General features: G+C 42.7%; 1 protein-coding gene across 1 annotated transcript in view; it reads left to right on the top strand.

Annotated features, from left to right (window-relative positions):
- dus1l (dihydrouridine synthase 1-like (S. cerevisiae)) overlaps positions 1–17934 on the top strand; it is a 73716-nt gene that overhangs the window by 43249 nt on the left and 12533 nt on the right. Inside the window, exons 11-12 of the mRNA XM_068058170.1 lie at positions 9345–9508; positions 13154–13191. Of these exons, the coding sequence (XP_067914271.1) occupies positions 9345–9508; positions 13154–13191 (202 nt within the window). The remainder of the gene's footprint in view (positions 1–9344; positions 9509–13153; positions 13192–17934) is intronic.

Here is a 17934-nt window from a genome sequence, read left to right on the forward strand (position 1 = left end):
TTTGTGGAATTTCTCTTCCTTAGAGAGCAGTGGAGATAGGGTCATTGAATATTTTTAAGACTGAGTTAGATAGATTCTGGATTGACAAGGGAGTCAAAGGGTATAGGGGGCAGAGAGGAAAGTAAAGTAGAGGCCACAATCAAATCAGCCATGATCTTATCAAATGGCGGAGCAGGCTCAAGGGGCCGAATGGCCGCCACCTCCTAATTCATATGTTCATACAGCCACTTCCTGTTCCTGCTCAACAATGGGCAGCATAAGTCCTGAGTTGGCCATTTCAAATACTGTTTAAAAAAAAATCCTTTGTTGCTTTTGGTGATATTTTATTTGAAGTGCCTTCTGGGTTCTTTGACATTAAAAGAAATTGAAATGCTTATAGCTCCAAATGTAGGTTCTGAACTGTTAAGAGCTTCTGGTATTGCAGTTGTTTCTTGATGAGGGTCCTTCCAGAAATCCCACTTTTGGAGGAGGATGGATCAAATTGTCGCAGATGGAGGAAGGTTAAACTGTAGGAGATATGCTCAGAAGAATCTTTACCCTCTCAGCAGGGTTTATAGGCCCAGAACCACGTACCTGCATTTCTCTGAGGAGAATTCCAGAAGCAAGCTTCAGTTCTCTAGAGAGGCAGTGACAGAATTGTCTTATACCCTGCAAGAAGACCTGCAGCTAACATCTGCAGCCTGCACAGGTTTGCCTTTTGCAGTCAAGGTCACTTGAACTTCTTTGCCTCTGGTTCCTTCCAGGCTGCCAGGTTGTATATTAGCAACATTAGTTAGTCTATCATCCATGCATGTATTAAACAGGGGACTAATGCCAACGTATTTCAGGACACCCCTCTCAAGTCCAGCACGCTATCAGTTGCAGCCATGTCACCATCTGACTTATTCACACAGTGCGACTGCCTTGATCTGTGATCTTGATGTGATCAGCGATGCATCATGCCAGTCTGTGCCTGTTTTCCTGGCAGTTTCCATGATACTTTTGTGTATTACTATTGTGTCAAAAGTCAATACTTCCACTATTGGCCATGCACAACAACAAGTTAGAAGTGGGCTACTTGGGAACAAGAGCTATCCACGAACACTTGGCTTATGACTTCTCTTAAGATGTGAAACTGCGCTACAGCCAGATGCATAGGTCTACGAAAGCCCCCATCGGAGACCGTTGGAGTCCCCATAAAATGGCTCAGATGCTTGAGTAGGTCTGGTGGCTATGATTGTATAACTCTTCTCTGCAACATGCACATGGAGTAATCACTGGTGGAAGGACCTTCATTATGATAAGAGAGAGACAGTGACAACAAAGAGGATGGCAAGGAAGCGGCAGGGTCCACTGCTGACTGGAAGCAGCTCATTAAAGAGAAATTCAAGTCAACCATTCACGCTTCCCATAATAGCAGTCGTGTTTAACAGATGTCTAAATCCTTCCACCCTATAATCAGCGGCATATGTTCAAACTCCAAAATTGGTATTCTTATCAACTATCATTGCAGGAACACTCTGCACACACAAAACTCAAATTGTATTGTAGTTTTTCTGGCTTACAGAAAGGCTTGCTTCTCACCCCTTTCACCCTGGTGCGAGCCTCTCATGCATTTACGAGGTGCTCCCTCAGTGGCCACAACATGAGAGGAGAGAGGCTGCTGTGGCTCACCCAAGGATTCATGAAACGCTCATGGTCGGTGACCATTAACAGACTGAGGTCTAAGTGGGCCCTGTTTCAGACTAACAATTTAACATCTGCCAGGGCAGTTTGATTCACTTTGCTGTCTAGCGCCAGGGTGGACTCAGTTCTGGGATCACAAGATAGTGCTGCTGTCGTGAGACTGGGCTGTGTCTCAGCACGCCTAGGGAATAATTTTAACCTTAATAATGGAAAATAAAATCGGGCAGAGTAAAGTGGGCAGCTGATCTGATCCCTTCAGTTTCCTGTTAAATGGGTTGAGTCACTATTCCTTCCCACTAATCTGTGGGAGAGAAGATTTTAGGAAGTTCACGATCCAAGTGAAGCCTTTGTCTGCTCTTTCTCCCAAGTGCAGAAGATGATTGAACCTGTGGCCCCAATATGAAAATCCTTGAGATGTTATTACTCTTGTCAAGACTCCCATAAGGAGGGGGGCTTAGCTGCAATGGCCATTTAGGTGACCACACACTCTATGATTAACGGCAGAGTGTCTATGCCATGTGTGAGAACTGCATGCATTTTGGTAGTGGTCTCCACTGTACTGCCCAGCATGTTTTGGAAACAGCGCAGGCGGGTAGGCCAATATGTTCAGCAATTACTGGTGCACAGACTTCAGCTTACTTTTAAATACTGAACCCTGAAGTCTTCAACTTTGTCCTGTTTAGCAGAGCGAGCATGTGAGCTGGCTCTCAAATTAGCTCTTCCATTAGTCTTCCTGGCCACTTCCAGCCCTGATCAGTGAATCCACTAGTACAGTCCCCTCAAGCTCACTGTCTGAGTCACATAAGATACTAATTTCTGTGCTGATGCTTGGCAGGGTAACAGTGAGTGACAGTCTGTTGGTTTCCTCATAAGTTTGTCTGCCGGGCATTGGTGACCTATAAAAAGGGGAGAGGGACAAGGGTTAGGATATAGTTGGGAGCAATGTTCCCTCTAATTTTCCTGTGCTGTGCACGACCCATTGTACTGTGTGATCCCTTTAAGATTGCCACATGGCCACACTTATTAAAGGGACCACTTCTTGTGTGCGGCCTGTTTATCTCCTGTGCAGTAAGTTCTGGGTGGCTGCATACCCACGCAGCTAAGAGGGAACATTGGTTGGAAGGGCAAGCACTAGCAGATCAGTGGCAGTGAAATGTGCCATCAGTTTGTCATACTTCCTGTGTATGTGTAGCTGAAAGAGTTACGTAGAAAAGGACGGGAACTGCCAGTACATTCTCCTGTGCCAGGTCTCCAGCCTCGCCGTCTCCCATGCTGACTGCAGTGTAGATGCTTGTGATGCTCTTCCTTAAGGGTGAATGTTTATGGGACCTACTGCTGTACTTGTCTCCCTCCTCTTGCAAGCCAGCTATTCCTGCAAGAGGATTGGAAGTAGGTTAATCTATGCCCTGGGCATGTATGAGCTGATTTAATGTAGTGTGCAGGTTTAGCCAACAGGTAGTAATTGTGATGGCCATAGCAGCTTTTGAGGGAATGAATGCAAGCAGAAAGTACTTCCCAAATAACTTGTGGTGAGCCATGAGATGTGGGAAAGTAGAGTATCGATGGTGCTGAGACAAAAGTAAGGTGCTGCAAGGCAGTGCTGAAAGTATGAGAGATATGAAGAGAAATCTTACCTTGGCGTTCCTAATGATCCAATTTCTTTAAATGTTGATGGCATTCATACGTTGTGCCACCTCTCACCATGCCCATTCACCGATTTGCAGTAGTATCTATCAACAATCTGTGGGGAAGAGCATCTCCTGTCTACTTTATACTTGCTCCAGCAATACCTCCACACCTGCATCTGAAAACCTTCACTCCTGCCTGGAACTCTTCTCACCTGCAGATATCTTCCTTCATCTCTATCTTATTGCTTCTGTCTTTTGGCCTCAAAAAAGCACCTCCTCTTAAGCTGCTGCAGGTTCATAAGGCCTTGTTTTCCATCATCTAATTTGTGAGCTGCCTCTGGGGAGCGCATTATTAGCTGACAGATTACCACTGCCATAAAAATGATGGCTGAGGTGGAAACTGGGACAGGTTCCCTGCTTGCTCTCGCCCTGTGCGTCTTTCCCTCACGCCCCCGACCTTTTTCCTGGTGGAAGACAAAAATCTCCATTGAGTTTTCAAGTTCTTTGTGTTGTTACTTAACTTCATTACTATAAGGGGCCGTTTGACATCAATGTCGAACAGAGCCATGATTTGGAAGAACTTTTAACAGTTTGTTCCAAGGAAATTGGCAAGACAAGCTTGTAACAATGTCATTAACTATCACTTCAGCTAACTAAAGGTCTGTTGCCAGTGGCATCAGTTATTTTATTTTACTATTCTCCTACAATATGATCTTGCCAATTAGCCAATCCAAGATGGAGTTAACTGAAATTATTGCGATCGGCATTTAACATAATCGCAAATTTTAACAATGAAGTGCATGTATGAAATTAAATGAAAACATGAAAATTGCTTTGAGCTGCTGGCATTGTTTTACCTTTCAGTTCTCAATGAGTGCTAATTTGGATCCTGTCTTGTGCTTTTATACTATAGAGTGTGCCGTAAATCAGTTATTCACCGGTCGTTCACTGATAATTTCATATAGTAAATCTCAGTTATGATAGTTGCATTAATTTGCACAACTTCTAACCTTATCCAGCAGAATAAATAATTTGACAAGAAGCCAGCACTATTATTTTGGCAGTAAGATATCTAAGTTGAAGGTTGATTTTAACCCCCAGTTGGTTTCCGGCAGAAGTGGAGCAGGGAAACTGTAAACTGCACTTGCAGGCTTAAGTTTGAGGTCTAGGGCCTCACCTGCATGCTGCTCCTTAGCTGCCCACACAAAGTGGGCAGAAGGCAGCAGCTGGTCAACAGGTGGATGTGAAAATCGGGTGGCTTAGAGGCCACTGACTGGCACCAAAGGAAGGCTCATCAGCAAGTGAGTCGCATGAAGGGGAGGATCTTATGGGAGGGAAGGAAGGCCACCCTGGCTCCTCCTGGCCCCACAAAGGAAAGATTTCCATGTAACTTTGAGGGCCTCTTTGTCCTCTCCACAACTGCCAACTCAAAGTCAGGAGTGCTATCAACTGAACCACAGCTGACACCATGAGAAAGAGTGGGACAAAAAAGACTGTAGTGAAAAATGTGATGTTGGAGACCCGATGTCAAGCAGATGAGAAATTTCTCCCACATACCTCTCCCCCAACCACTCCTCTTCACGCCAGTTGCCCCACATATTCTCCGGCTAAAAGAGCTAGTCATCATTCACAGTGAAACCTTTAAATTGGGGATAACTAGAGGACTTGCATCCTTCATTTGCAGGTGGCTTTATTTTCAAAATGGTCATTGTATGTGCAGTAAGCTGGACAAGCCAGATATCTCTAGATTGGCTGTATCTCCTGTGGCATTCCTTTTCACGCTCACCTGTGATTGTGCCGAATGCTGGAGCCCTGCCAGTGGGATACGATTTCAGTTCTGTTTTCTGGCTGGTGGATTTCCCAGTTCATTATGATCATTGAGGGAGAGTCCTGTTCCTGGAGTCTGCTACGTTGGCAGCTTGCACAGGTGGCTGCTGTCGGGCCAGAGTGCCTGGCAGGTCCCAGCTAAATTGTTGGGGTGGGATTAATATCTTGCAGCCACCTGTATGGGACCCCATCGTTCTGTGCACTGCAACTGATAATGTTTGAAGTACTGTGTGAGGGGCTGTTGGCAGCTCAGCAAGATCTGATGTACTGGAGGAATGATGTGTGAACCTTTACTTTTTGTCGCTCTTATTAGCCGCTCGCAGGATTTTGGTTGGATTTTGAGTGCTTAGCTTGTGTGTCACGCCTGTTTCTCAGAGTCTGACCAGAGCTTTCCTCCTGCCTGGCTGCTTTACACTCTGCACCTGTGCTCCTCTGCTCTGTATTAATACCATTTTAAATTAGAAATACCCAATAATACATGACAGTAATGAGAAAAATTGATTCCACCACCTAAATTTGGATAGAAGTTTAAATGACTGCCTTGTTAGGGTTGCCAGCTCTGGTTGGAGGCATTTGTGGAAGTTTGATCGCATGTTGTTCTGACCACATGACATCTGATCATGTGATGCACAATCACGACATCTGATCACGTAGTTATTTCAAACATTATTGTATTTAACTTTATAAATGTTGGGGGTCCCTTGTTCTTGCATATCTTTACTCGTGGTTTCATGCCAGAAGTTGATGTGCAAGAAGTACCAAGAACCAAGAGGCCACCTGTGAGCCAGCAAAGAGGAGAAACCAAGAAATATCAGCACAGGAGGAAGATGTCAACTGTTGGTATGGGTTCACTATTCTGTAATACCTTGATTCTTTCTTATTTCTCCTTTTCAGATATTGATCCCCTTCCCTTTTGTATTAAATATTAGTCTTTACCTCAGAAGGCACATGAGCTGAGGGAATCTATTGAGTTTATCAATCTTCCTTCTCCCTTCGCCCTTGGTTCTTCCACTTTAGTGGCTGCTCCTCAGTGCTGCTCACACTGTTGTTCTGCTGCTCCTGGCTCTGTAAACAATGATGGTGCCTTTCTCCACTCCCTGCTTGAGCCTGATGCATAATGCCCTTTTTCCCCAGTCCCCTTCTCTTCCCTTTTTCCTTCACTCCCTGAGACCCCTTCCCCAGTCTTCACTCCCTGAGACCCCTTCCCCAGTCTTCATCTCTTTCCAAGCACTCATCTCTCTCTCGGGCCCCCATTCCCCATCTCACCCCATGTTCCACAGTTTCCATCTCTTCCTGCTGCCTATTTCAGATCCTCTCCTGAATGTCAACACCCATAATTCACAACTCTGTCTAACCCCATCCTGACTGCGCTCCATGCAGTTGCAGCTCTCTGTAACGGGGATTCGACGATGTCATGGGGTGAGGGGGGGGGGGGGGGTTGCGGTGTACACTGCAGCAGGGAATTTAATGCAACGATCATGTAAGTAATCGTCCTTAAAAAAAAATAGTGATTTTCCAGGCTACAAGAAGCAGTGCCCTGGAGACCCATATCCCATTTTGGAAGACTACTGGTCATTCCAGGAGGGTTGGAAACCCTTTGCTCAGTGTAATTCCCAGCATTTGTGGAATGAGGAGTTCTTTACCCAGTATCTCTAGCAGCAGAGAAGCCACTATGTCTCTGGGATTGAATGCTTGCATGGCTCTACCCCAGCAGTAAAGTGATTTCTCTCCCACTTGGATGCTGGGTAAAAAGACCTCCATTTCACAAAAAGCTGTTTTTTTTTTTACCCATTGCTGTTTTGCACTTACCTGCGTGTCTCGTTTTAAGTTGTAAATAGATTTGGTGAATTGAGGCCGTTCATAGTTCGTAATTTGTGAGTGTCTGGCTTTAAGCTGCAGCTTATTTCAGTACTGTACTCTATCACACAGGCACAAGAGGAATGCTATCAGTTTGCTGCTGATACCAAATTAGGGATACGGCAATCTGTGAGGAAGATTATAGGAAGTCAGAAACGAGTAGTCATAATGTACAGTTGGAGTACAATGTAGAGAACTTTGAAGGACCACATTCTGGTTGAAAGAAATTATTTTAATATGACTGACTATGTGATGGTTAGTTATTATGATCTTTTTTGAAGCAAAGTAACGAGATACCTGGCTGCCATTTCTCTAGAATTTTGTATTCTATATTTTGTCTTCAGCTCAATCTTTCATCATTCTTATTTGATATGCAGAGTGTTAAGATCAGGTGAGGAGGGTTCACTAGGCACTGCTCTTGTCCTTCCCTTGTTTGACCGCAACAGAGTTTATTCCTTTTAAAACAGTGGATCTGCTCCCCGCTTCAGTGAGTGTTTTACCTTTTTCCTTTGTTGTGATCGTAAAAGAACCAATTGGACAGGTTTTCTTGAGTTTAGACAAGAAAGAGGTAAGTTTATTGTACTTAAAAATAAACCCGATCTAAATAAAATAATAAACTACACTACACTTTCACTCGCGCACACACACAAATCAAGTACGGAGTGATAAGAAATAGTCTGGTTTGGATTAGAGTCCAGAAAAAGTAAAAAATATATATATACAGTCTGAGGTCAGGTAATTCCGTTGTCTTCAGCTGAAGTTATGATCTTGAAGTTTTTGGCTGGTAGAAGTACACTTTGTAGCTGGCCCACCTGGTTCAGGGTTTTTTCTTGGAGACAGAGTTATAGGTGGCTTTCCTCCCTGTGGTCTCTGTCCGTTTCAAACTTGTGATGTTTTCTAGAGAGAGACGCACACACACGCATTGCCCCAGTATGGTCTTGTCTGGTTAGTACTCGAAGCTTGTTTGCTCCAAACTCTCAGGGGATTGTCCTTTTGCAAAAGACTGTTAGTTTTTCCACAGATGGGGGAGGAGGGCAGTTTCATGATTGTCCAGTTCCCTCGTTTGCAATTTAATTAGAATCTAGTCCAGGTATTTTCAATCTCTCTTAAGTCTCATTGTTTCATTGTTCACACCCTGGAGGTATGACTCCAATGTTAATGTTCCAAGCTGGCTTTGAATATTTTACCATTGTTTTTACCATTATTAGCTGTTTCTAAGTTCATGAGACTTTGTCCTGGATGCAATCTTGTTAGACGTGCATCTCCAATTCGATGTCCTGGAATGTGAGGTATTACAAGGAAAATTGTGGTGGCCATCTTGGCTGCCAGCTTTTTAAAAATTGACTGTAGGATCCAGCTCCATTTTATGTATGTTTCCAACGAAGAATTAAAAATCCTCATTTGGTGTAGCATGTTTTCTTGACGAGTTATTTTGCTTCTTATTTTGGTTTACGTGAAATTGTATGGGCTTCTTGGATAACTTAGTTTTTTTTTTACTCCTTTTCATTTTTTAACACCCTCTTATTTGGATAACTTGCATCATACCCTATTCTTGGTCTGTGAGTACAAACCAGCAACTTGCCTTTGTTGGTGCTTTTGAGCCAGTTATGCCAAACCATTCTGGGGTGAGTTGTCCAACTGTTTTCTCTGCTCCCTATGGGGAAGCAGCTCACTCTTTCTGATGGCTTCTTTTACGCCATTTGTGTATTCTTTCTGTAAAACGTAATGGGGTGAACTCTTGACCCATTTTGTGCCTGATCATTCCTATATCTTGAACTTTGGGCTGAGGCAGCTCTTTGGATTTTATTCTTTTTCAATAAATTATTTCCTCAGCCACCTTTTTAATAAAGTTTAAAGGAATAGGCCAGAGGCTGATCCTAGGCCTAGGTCTTTGGCTAGCCAGAGGGAGATGTGTGAATGTGGGCCTAGGCTAACAGATGTTCTGATTTCTGTAATTTTCTGTTTCATTTCCTTCTGCCAGGTATGTACTCATGGTAGAGATTAGAAGCTTATCATGCTGTGGTTTGGGGCAGAGGTATGAGCCCACACTCTGAGACATCCTGTTGATACTCCTGTGAGATGTTCCACCATTCTATAAATGTATTAAAGATGAAATATATGATTAGCAGATATTTAATAATCATCAAATAACATTTAATTATGCCATGCGTTTTGGACGTACTAATACTGTATGATATCTATTATACTTAGTGTTCATATTTCCAGGTTATTATTCACATAGGTTTCTAAGTGGCACCTATTAAGTTCCTTCCTTCTTGCTCCTGATAATATTTAAGGGCACAGCACTTATGAACATTCAATTGAAATTGTTTACATTGTAACAAATATTGCTCTTCTGTTTGACAGACCCAAGGATATTAATTCTGAGAATGGACAAAAACATGCAGGTAGGAAATCTTGTGGAAAAAGAGCCCTGGAAGAGGAGGAGGGGAATCTTGAATTCCTATCGAAGAATAAACAGAAAAAGAAAGCCCGAAATCCAAACAAATGCTTTGATACTTCAGTGAAACGTAAGTTTTCTAATTTGGTATTTGGACCCATCTCCAACCACCCTTTCCTTTCCAAAGTCCTTGAGCGTGCTCTCTGGCACTTCCCAAATCCATGCCCATCCATTCCCGGAACTCCATCTTTGAATCCCTTCAATCAGGTTTCCGCTCTTGCCACAGTACCAAAATGCTCTTGACAAAATCATAAATGACATCCTATGTAACTGTGACAAAGGTAAACTTACCCTCCTTGTCCTTCTCTGTGGCCTTTGTCACACCATCTTCCACCACCTCTCCACAGTTATCTAGCTGGGTGGGACTGCACTGTCCTGATTCCGTTCTTATCTGTCCAGTTGTAGCCAGAGAATCATCTGCAATGGCCTCTCTTCTGGCTCCTGCACCATTACTTCTGGTGCCTCCCAAGGATCTATCCTTGGCCCCCTCTTATTTCTCATCTACATGCTGCTTCTTGACAGCATCATGCAAAAATACAGCATCACTATCCTCATGTATGCCAGTGACACCCAGCTCTACCTTGCCACCACCTCTCTCGATCCCTCCAAATTGTCAGACTACTTGTCTGACATCCAGCCGCACAACCCTCCTAGATATCTGCTTTCTTCTAATTCTGGCCTCTTCTGCAATCCCTGATTTTAATCACTCCACCGTTGGTGGCCGCACCTTCAGCTGCTTGGGTGCCAAGCTCTGGAATACCCTCCCTGCACCTGTCAGTGTCTCCACCTCGCTTTGCTCCTTTAAGACACTCCTTAAAAGCTCTTTGACCAAGCTTTTGGTCTTCTGACCTAATACCTCCTTTTGTGGCTTTTTTGTTGTATAATGCTCCTAAGAAACACCTTATGACGTTTTATTGCGTTCAAGCTGCTATAGAAATATAAGTTGTTATACAGATACAAATTGTTGATGTTTATGATGGTGGAGACTGTGAGTCCAGTTGAATGGAAAAACAGGTATAGGGGTTTATCACACCTGCATTATCACCAGGCAGAGTGTAAGGTTGATGGCCAGTGTCCGAATATAATCTCAATGCAGCTCACTTCTGGGTTTCTGCACAGACAAAACTGTGTATATGACTTCTTGGGCTAGAGTGGGTAAGCTGTATTGTTGGTCGGTTGCCGAACATTAAGGTAGTGGATGTTTTATTGGCCTGTTTTAAAGTAGGAGAAATTTCCTTGACTTTGTAAGTCCATTTTAAGTTGGGATTCCCTTAGTGTGTGCTCCCTTGCCAGCAACTTTCACCCAAGTGACAATGCCCGCCATTGGCTTTTATATTGGGTACCTGGGTTCAGATCCTGCCACGGGCCTCTCTAGGCAGGTGCTGCACCGGAAACTTGCTCCAATTTCTAGGCCGATATTTTAGAGTTTCCATTTGGAGTGAAAGGACCATTGTCTTCTGTGCTACAATGGACATTTGGGGCTCCAGTGAAAAGCCGCACTTGCAGGGAGTCTCGACCAAGATATCACAGGCCTACTTTAAAATTAGTGATTGGAAAAGCATGAACTGTGGGCTTGTTATTTCCCAAACTGCTAGCACTGTTCCTTGCTCAGATCACTCAATCATGAGATCAGCTCTATGGTTGTTATCCATTAAATCTGTAATAAAAAACCTGATTGCACTTCTTCAAATACAAAACTTACTTCTAAAGCATTTAAATTCTCCTAATTGAGAGACATGGTAGATAATTGTTATTTTTGAAATTTGTGAATTCTATAGCAATAGCTCCAACATACAGGGAGCAAAACCTAAACAAAAGAACAAATAGAGCAAAAATGACATAAGCTGAAATACAGCAATCAGCAGGAGTGTGAAATGAGTATATAAGAGAAGGCAGATTGTATTATCGTGAGATTGTTAACTGGGTCGAAATTGAAGAAAACCACAAGGAGCCTTTACAGACCTAATGTTGGCAGGAATGGGCAGCAAAGCATGACATTTACACAGTCAAACATTTCAGCAATGAAGGAGACCATCTGGCTCATCGTGCCTGTGCTAGCCCCCTGTTCCATATTCCTGCTCTTTCTCGGTCCGACAGAATATAGAATATTATAGCACTGATACATGGCAATATGTCCATCAAGTCTGCGCCGCTATTTGCCACATGAGCCACCTAGTCTAATCCTACTCTTCTTGCTCCCAACCTATACCCTTTATCTAATTCCCTTTTAAAATAATTTATGGAATCTAACAATTGTTTCTGGCAGAGAATTCCAAATTCTACCCAACCTCTATGTAAAGATCTTTTCCAACTTCCCTTCAATAGTTTTCTTTTTCAAGTGTATGTAATTTCCTTGTAAGTATTGTGATTGGTTTAGCTCCAAACGACCTTGTGGATAGGTTTTCCATATACTAATCATTTTTGTGTAAAGAGACATTTTTTAAAATCGCTTCCTTTCTGCCTCTTGTACCAAATTAAGTGTATGTCTCCTTGTCATCAATTCATCAACCAATGGAAATAATTTTTTACTTATTATCCTATCAAACCCTTTCATAATTTTGAACACTACTTCTAGATTCCCCCAAATCATCTTTGCTACGTTGAATAGAATCTATATTTCTGTCTTTTACAATTGTATCCTGTCATCCCAGGTATCATACAACTTCATCTAGATTGCAGCTTCTCCATCCCTCGAATATCCTTTTAGTAATGGAATTAAAACTGCAAATGTAGTGTCAGCAATGTCATCATCATCACCACCTTTCTTTTGTATTTAATGCCATAAAATGTAAAACTCAGAATTTATTTGTCTTTTTTGCCACCTGCATTCTGCTTTGGCAATCTGTATATCTCCATCCTATAGCCGGGTTTCTTCAGTAAAACTCTTAACATATATGATATATTTCAATTCTTCATTCTTTTTCCCCAAAATGTACAAGTTGACATTTATATCTGTCGAACTGCAGTTGCCATACTTTATTTCCCCCTCCCCAACCTGTCAGTTCCCTCCTGCGGTCTCTTCTATTTGTCTCTATACATAAAACTTGTATTTAAAAGATTGATTGGCAGTCAGTAATACATATCGTGTTGTTAAAAGGATGCTTATGCATGTAATTACTAACCCTAAATATCTCTGGAAAGTTTTGTTTGTATGGACTGTGCAAATATAGCAACTTCACACCATTCAATGCACATCATGGTGAGACAGACAGCGAAATGTTGTTTTTGTGAAGCTAACGACTGAGTGGAGCAACTCGAACAGCAACTTTTGGATGTTTCTTTTTAACTGTGCTTCTGTCCTTTCCTGTAGTTGCTGTACCGCTTCTGCGAGCATCATTACTCTTGCTGTTATTTTGACAGAAAAATCTGGCCTATTATAGGTAGCATTTATATTGCGTTGTGAGTTAGAAAAGTAGAAATGAGTTTGAATATTCATATTTGCAACATTATGGATTTAAATCCATGATTAATTATTTCTGCTTTCCATAGTTCAACCTGATACTTTTGAACTTTGTTAGGAAATTGAGATGCAATGGACATGTTTGGTCACCTCCAACACAGTACTTTAAAGATTATTGGAAGGATCAGCAAACTCCTAAACCTGGGTGTAATTTTCATTTGCAATTTAAAGTTATTGTTTTCAAAGGTTTTGTGAAATTACACATGAACATGATGGAACTTTTGTTAAACTTCATTATTTAATTTTTATTTTCAGCAAAATATGTGAAATGTGAACAATGTGGAAACCCAAAGGTAGGTTTATGTTTGTTTATGTGCTATGCAGCTTCACAGCCAGAATCTAACCAGCTTAGCCACTTCTTTTTCTTTTTTTCTTTCTTTTTGGCCTCCTTATCTCGAGAGACAATGGGTAAGCGCCTGGAGGTGGTCAGTGGTGTGTGGAGCAGCGCCTGGAGTGGCTATAAAGGCCAATTCTAGAGTGACAGGCTCTTCCACAGGTGCTGCAGAAAAATTTGTTTGTCGGGGCTGTTACACAGTTGGCTCTCCCCTTGCGCTTTTGTCTTTTTTGCTGCCAACTGCTAAGTCTCTTCGACTCGCCACACTTTAGCCCCGCCTTTATGACTGCCCGCCAGAATCTAACCAGCTTAGCCACTAATCCTAAAATATGTCCAGCCTTGTACATCCATTCAATGTGATGTTGACAAAACAGCAAGTTTGGATTTCTTCAATTCCCTCTGGAAACTCATTACTTGTATGGAAATATCTGCTTGTTCCAAAACTGGAGTAAAAAGTTAAGGATGTGAAAAGGATTCTGACTTTTCCTAAAATAAAAGCAAAATACTGCAGATGCTGAAAATCTGAAATAAAAACAGTAAGTGCTGGAAATACTCAGGTCAGGCAGCTGACCGGCTGAGTATTTCCAGCACTTCCTGTTTTTATTTCAGACTTTTCCTATTGATTCTGCATGCAACCGATTGAAAGCCTATCTTAGGAACAGTCACAAAATCATTTTTGCAAACACTTTGTTTGTTCCGGATTCTCTAAAGTTAACAAATTAAATTTAACCTTGCTTCTCATAAGTTTTGTTTTCAATATTTAAATGGTTGTGCCATCTATCAGGATGTTTGTATCTATTACCTTGTTGCTGCATTAATTTTTAGAATCTTAAGGCACCTGAAAATATTTGCAGTGAACTCATGAAAAGTCAAACAACTACTAACTGGTAGGGCAGGATGTTCTTAACAACAAAACTTAATTTGAATTCAGTAATTTGTTCTAATTTGGTAACAGTACTTCAGGTAAGCACCCTCTTAATGAATGAGAGTTTATCCAATGAGAAACGGAACCATACAGACCTGGAAGGTCCCAGGTTTCATCTACATTCTGTATCAACTCAGCTGATCTCATTCAGTGTGACACTTGGAAAGCTACAGTTAACCTCAGAGCCTCTGGGTTATGAAAGGAAACATTGGCAGGGTTTCTACCTCCATTTGCTATCCAGAGACTACTGCTTGAAAAAGTGCCCGTGTGGATGGTGGGTGAAGACAGGAATAATGAACAGTTGGGGCTGGTACATGAAAGCAGCTGGCACTTGAGCAATTGTTGGCCAGGAGTCAGTGCCCTCAAGAAGAGACATGAGAAAATGGACAAGAAGGGTATTAAAAAAAAAAAAAACTTTACACAAACCAAATATTAATGGTTCCAAATATCTATAGTTAAATAGAAGACTAGAACTTATATTATGCTTTGGGTGTTGAGAACCCATCCAGTAAGTTAAAGGCATATTCTAATTGCAGTTTGACTCCTTTGTTAGAGCAGGAATATTCACTGTGGGTCACTTGTGGCTCTTGTGAACCTCTGCTATGCACTTGTCCCTGTTGAACACCAGTTTTCATTACTGTTCTTTCTTTCCCTCCCACTGAGCACAAACTTCTCCATCTCTTCATGCTGAGTACATCTTCCCCAACCTCCAGATGTGAGTTCCACAGACAAACTTACAGCTATGTTCCAATAGATATTCTTGAAGCAAATTTGTTAAATTGCTTTTATAATCTAGATCTGAAAGTTTAAGATGACACGCTCTTTAATCACCCTATTTTGAAACCAGGCAGGAAAAAATCCAATTTATGGAAGGTTGAAGAGAGAAGCTTAAACATTAACTTTATGAGCACAGTGCAAAAAGGGTTCAAATCAGTTCACATGATTCACATCTCTGGAGGTTGGTATGGAGAACAGTGACATCTGCCTTGTATTTCTCCTTAGCTGTTGGTTTTGCCGGGTTTCATGCAGTTAAATATAAACTGCATGATGGCATTTGTGTTATCATTGAGTCTGGGCACTGACGAACTTGCTTCTTAAGAGGCAATTTTATGATGCTGGGCCGCTGGCAAGAAGCCTCACTAGCTAGCAGTGCAACTAGAAAATTCAGACATGCATTGCTGTAATTTTCTGTCCTAATTTTGTAATGGTTGAAAAGCTTGAGCAGCATGCATTCGAATTTCTGACTAGTGTTGCCAACGGGTGTATTTCTCTGCTAGCAACACAGACTCTTTAAAATGACCTCTCCTTATTATCATCATCATTATTCACACTGTTACATGTTGTGTCGAAATGGAAGGTGATTAGAGCAAAATGAGCAATAATGAACGGGAATAAAATCGTAATCTAAAAACTAAGTACATGAAGGTTTGGTAATGGCAGGTTTGTAAGGGAAGCTAGTACTGTCTGTTCCATAGACTGATAATGAAAAGGTCTCTATTAACCTGCAAGACAGCTACATGATTAATTTGCATGTTTTTACTAAGACTCAAACCAGTCCTTGTTGTGGGTACTGCCTTTACAAAATTAGGTTTCTGCTGCTTCATAGATGACTGAGCTTAGTGACTTCCAAGCTTCATTGGTGCTTCCCATTAAGGCTTTGGCGACACTGAGAAGTGCTGGTATTTGGCATCATTGCATATGCAAGGGATGTTGATATTTGGCGGGCTGTCGTGTTTGGAGCTGTGGAACTTTCAGGGGTGCACCTTCACTCTGATGCCGATAATAGTGTGATCAGTATCGCAATCAGAGCTGTGGTAGCTGCAGGTGTGAAGAACACTGGGCAGATCCTGTCTCCTTGTGATGACTAGGCCTAGTTGGTGCCAATGTCCAGACCTTGGATGGCGCCGTGATACCTTGTGGCGATGTCTGCCGTGGAAGAAGGTGTTGGTGATGCAGAGTTCATTCAGGGCACATAGCTTAAGAAGGCATTGTTCGTTGTCGTTGAACTTGCCCATCCCATGATAACAAAGGCTCGTTGGCCATGAATCACTGTCTGCCCCAACATGTGCGTTGAAGTCACCCAGGATAAATTGCCTCTCGCCATTTGGGATGTTCCTCAGAACATCACCTAGGGAGTCATAGAAGATCTCTTTATCTGAGATGCTGTCATTCAGAGTTGGTGCGTAGACACGTATATTGACAGTGCCTCCATCAGATGATAGCTGCAGGGGGATGAGGTGCTCCAAGGTTGCTGCTGGTGGCTCAATTGACTGCGTCAAGCAGTTGTTTACTGCGAAGCCTACACCATGCTCACGGCGATTTTTAGCACTCTTTTTATACCAGTAGAAGTTGTAATTAGCGTCTCAAATAGAGCCTATTTCGGCTAATCTGGTTTGTTGTAGAGCGGCAATTTCGACACCAAGCTTGTGTAGCTCAATACTAAAATGTATTGTCCTTTTTTTATGGGATGTGGGTGTTGCTGGCTGCGCTAGCATTTATTGCCTATCCTTAATTGCCCTTGAGAAGGTGGTGGTGAACTGCCTTCTTGAATCGCTGCAGTCCATGTTTAGTTTAGTTTAGTTTAGAGGTACAGCACTGAAACAGGCCCTTCGGCCCACCGAGTCTGTGCCGGCCATCAACCACCCATTTATACTAATCCTACACTAATCCCATATTCCTACCACATCCCCACCTGTCCCTATATTTCCCTACCACCTACCTATTTTAGGGGCAATTTATAATGGCCAATTTACCTACCAACCTGCAAGTCCTTTGGCTTGTGGGAGGAAACCGGAGCACCCGGAGAAAACCCACGCAGACACAGGGAGAACTTGCAAACTCCACACAGGCAGTACCCAGAATTGAACCCGGGTCGCTGGAGCTGTGAGGCTGCGGTGCTAACCACTGCGCCACTGTGCATGTGGGGTAGGTACACCTGCAGTGCTGTTAGGAAGGGAGTTCCAGGATTTTGACCCAGCGACAGTGAAGGAACGACGATATAGTTCCAAGTCGGGATGGTGTTTGGCTTGGAGGGGAACTTGCAAGTGGTGGTGTTCCCATGCATCTGCTGCCCTTGTCCTTGTTGGTAGAGGTCACGGGTTTGGAAGGTGCTGTTGAAGCATTGGTGTGTTGCTGCAGTGCATCTTGTAGATGGTACACACTGCTGCCACTGCGTGTTGGTGGTGGAGGGAGTGAATGTTTGTGCATGGGATGCCAATCAAGCAGACTGCTTTGTCCTGTATGGTGTCAAGCTTCTTGAGCGTTGTTGGAGCTGCACCCATCCAGGCAAGTGGAGAATATTCCACCACACTCCTGACTTTTGCCTTGTAGATGGTAGACAGGCTTTGGGGAGTCAAGAGGTGAGTTACTCGCCACAGGATTCCTAGCCTCTGACCTACTCTTGTAGCCACAGTATTTATATGGCTACTCCAGTTCAGTTTCTGATCAATGGTAACCCCCAATATGTTGATAGTGGGGGATTCAGCGGTTGTAATACCATTGAATGTCAAGGGAAGATGGTTAGATTCTCTCTTGTTGGAGATGGTCATTGCCTGGCACTTGTGTGGCAGAAATGTTACTTCCACTTTTCAGCCCAAGCCTGGATATTGTCCATGTTTTGCTGCATTTCTGCATTGACTGCTTCAGTATCTGAGGAGTCGTGAATGGTTCTGAACATTGTGCAATCATCGGTGAACATCCCCACTTCCAACCATATGATTAAAGGAAGGTCATTGATGAAGCAGCTGAAGATGGTTGGGCCTAGGACACTACCCTGAG

Source organism: Heterodontus francisci, chromosome 26 (genome assembly GCF_036365525.1).
Source record: "Heterodontus francisci isolate sHetFra1 chromosome 26, sHetFra1.hap1, whole genome shotgun sequence".
NCBI lineage: Eukaryota > Metazoa > Chordata > Chondrichthyes > Heterodontiformes > Heterodontidae > Heterodontus > Heterodontus francisci.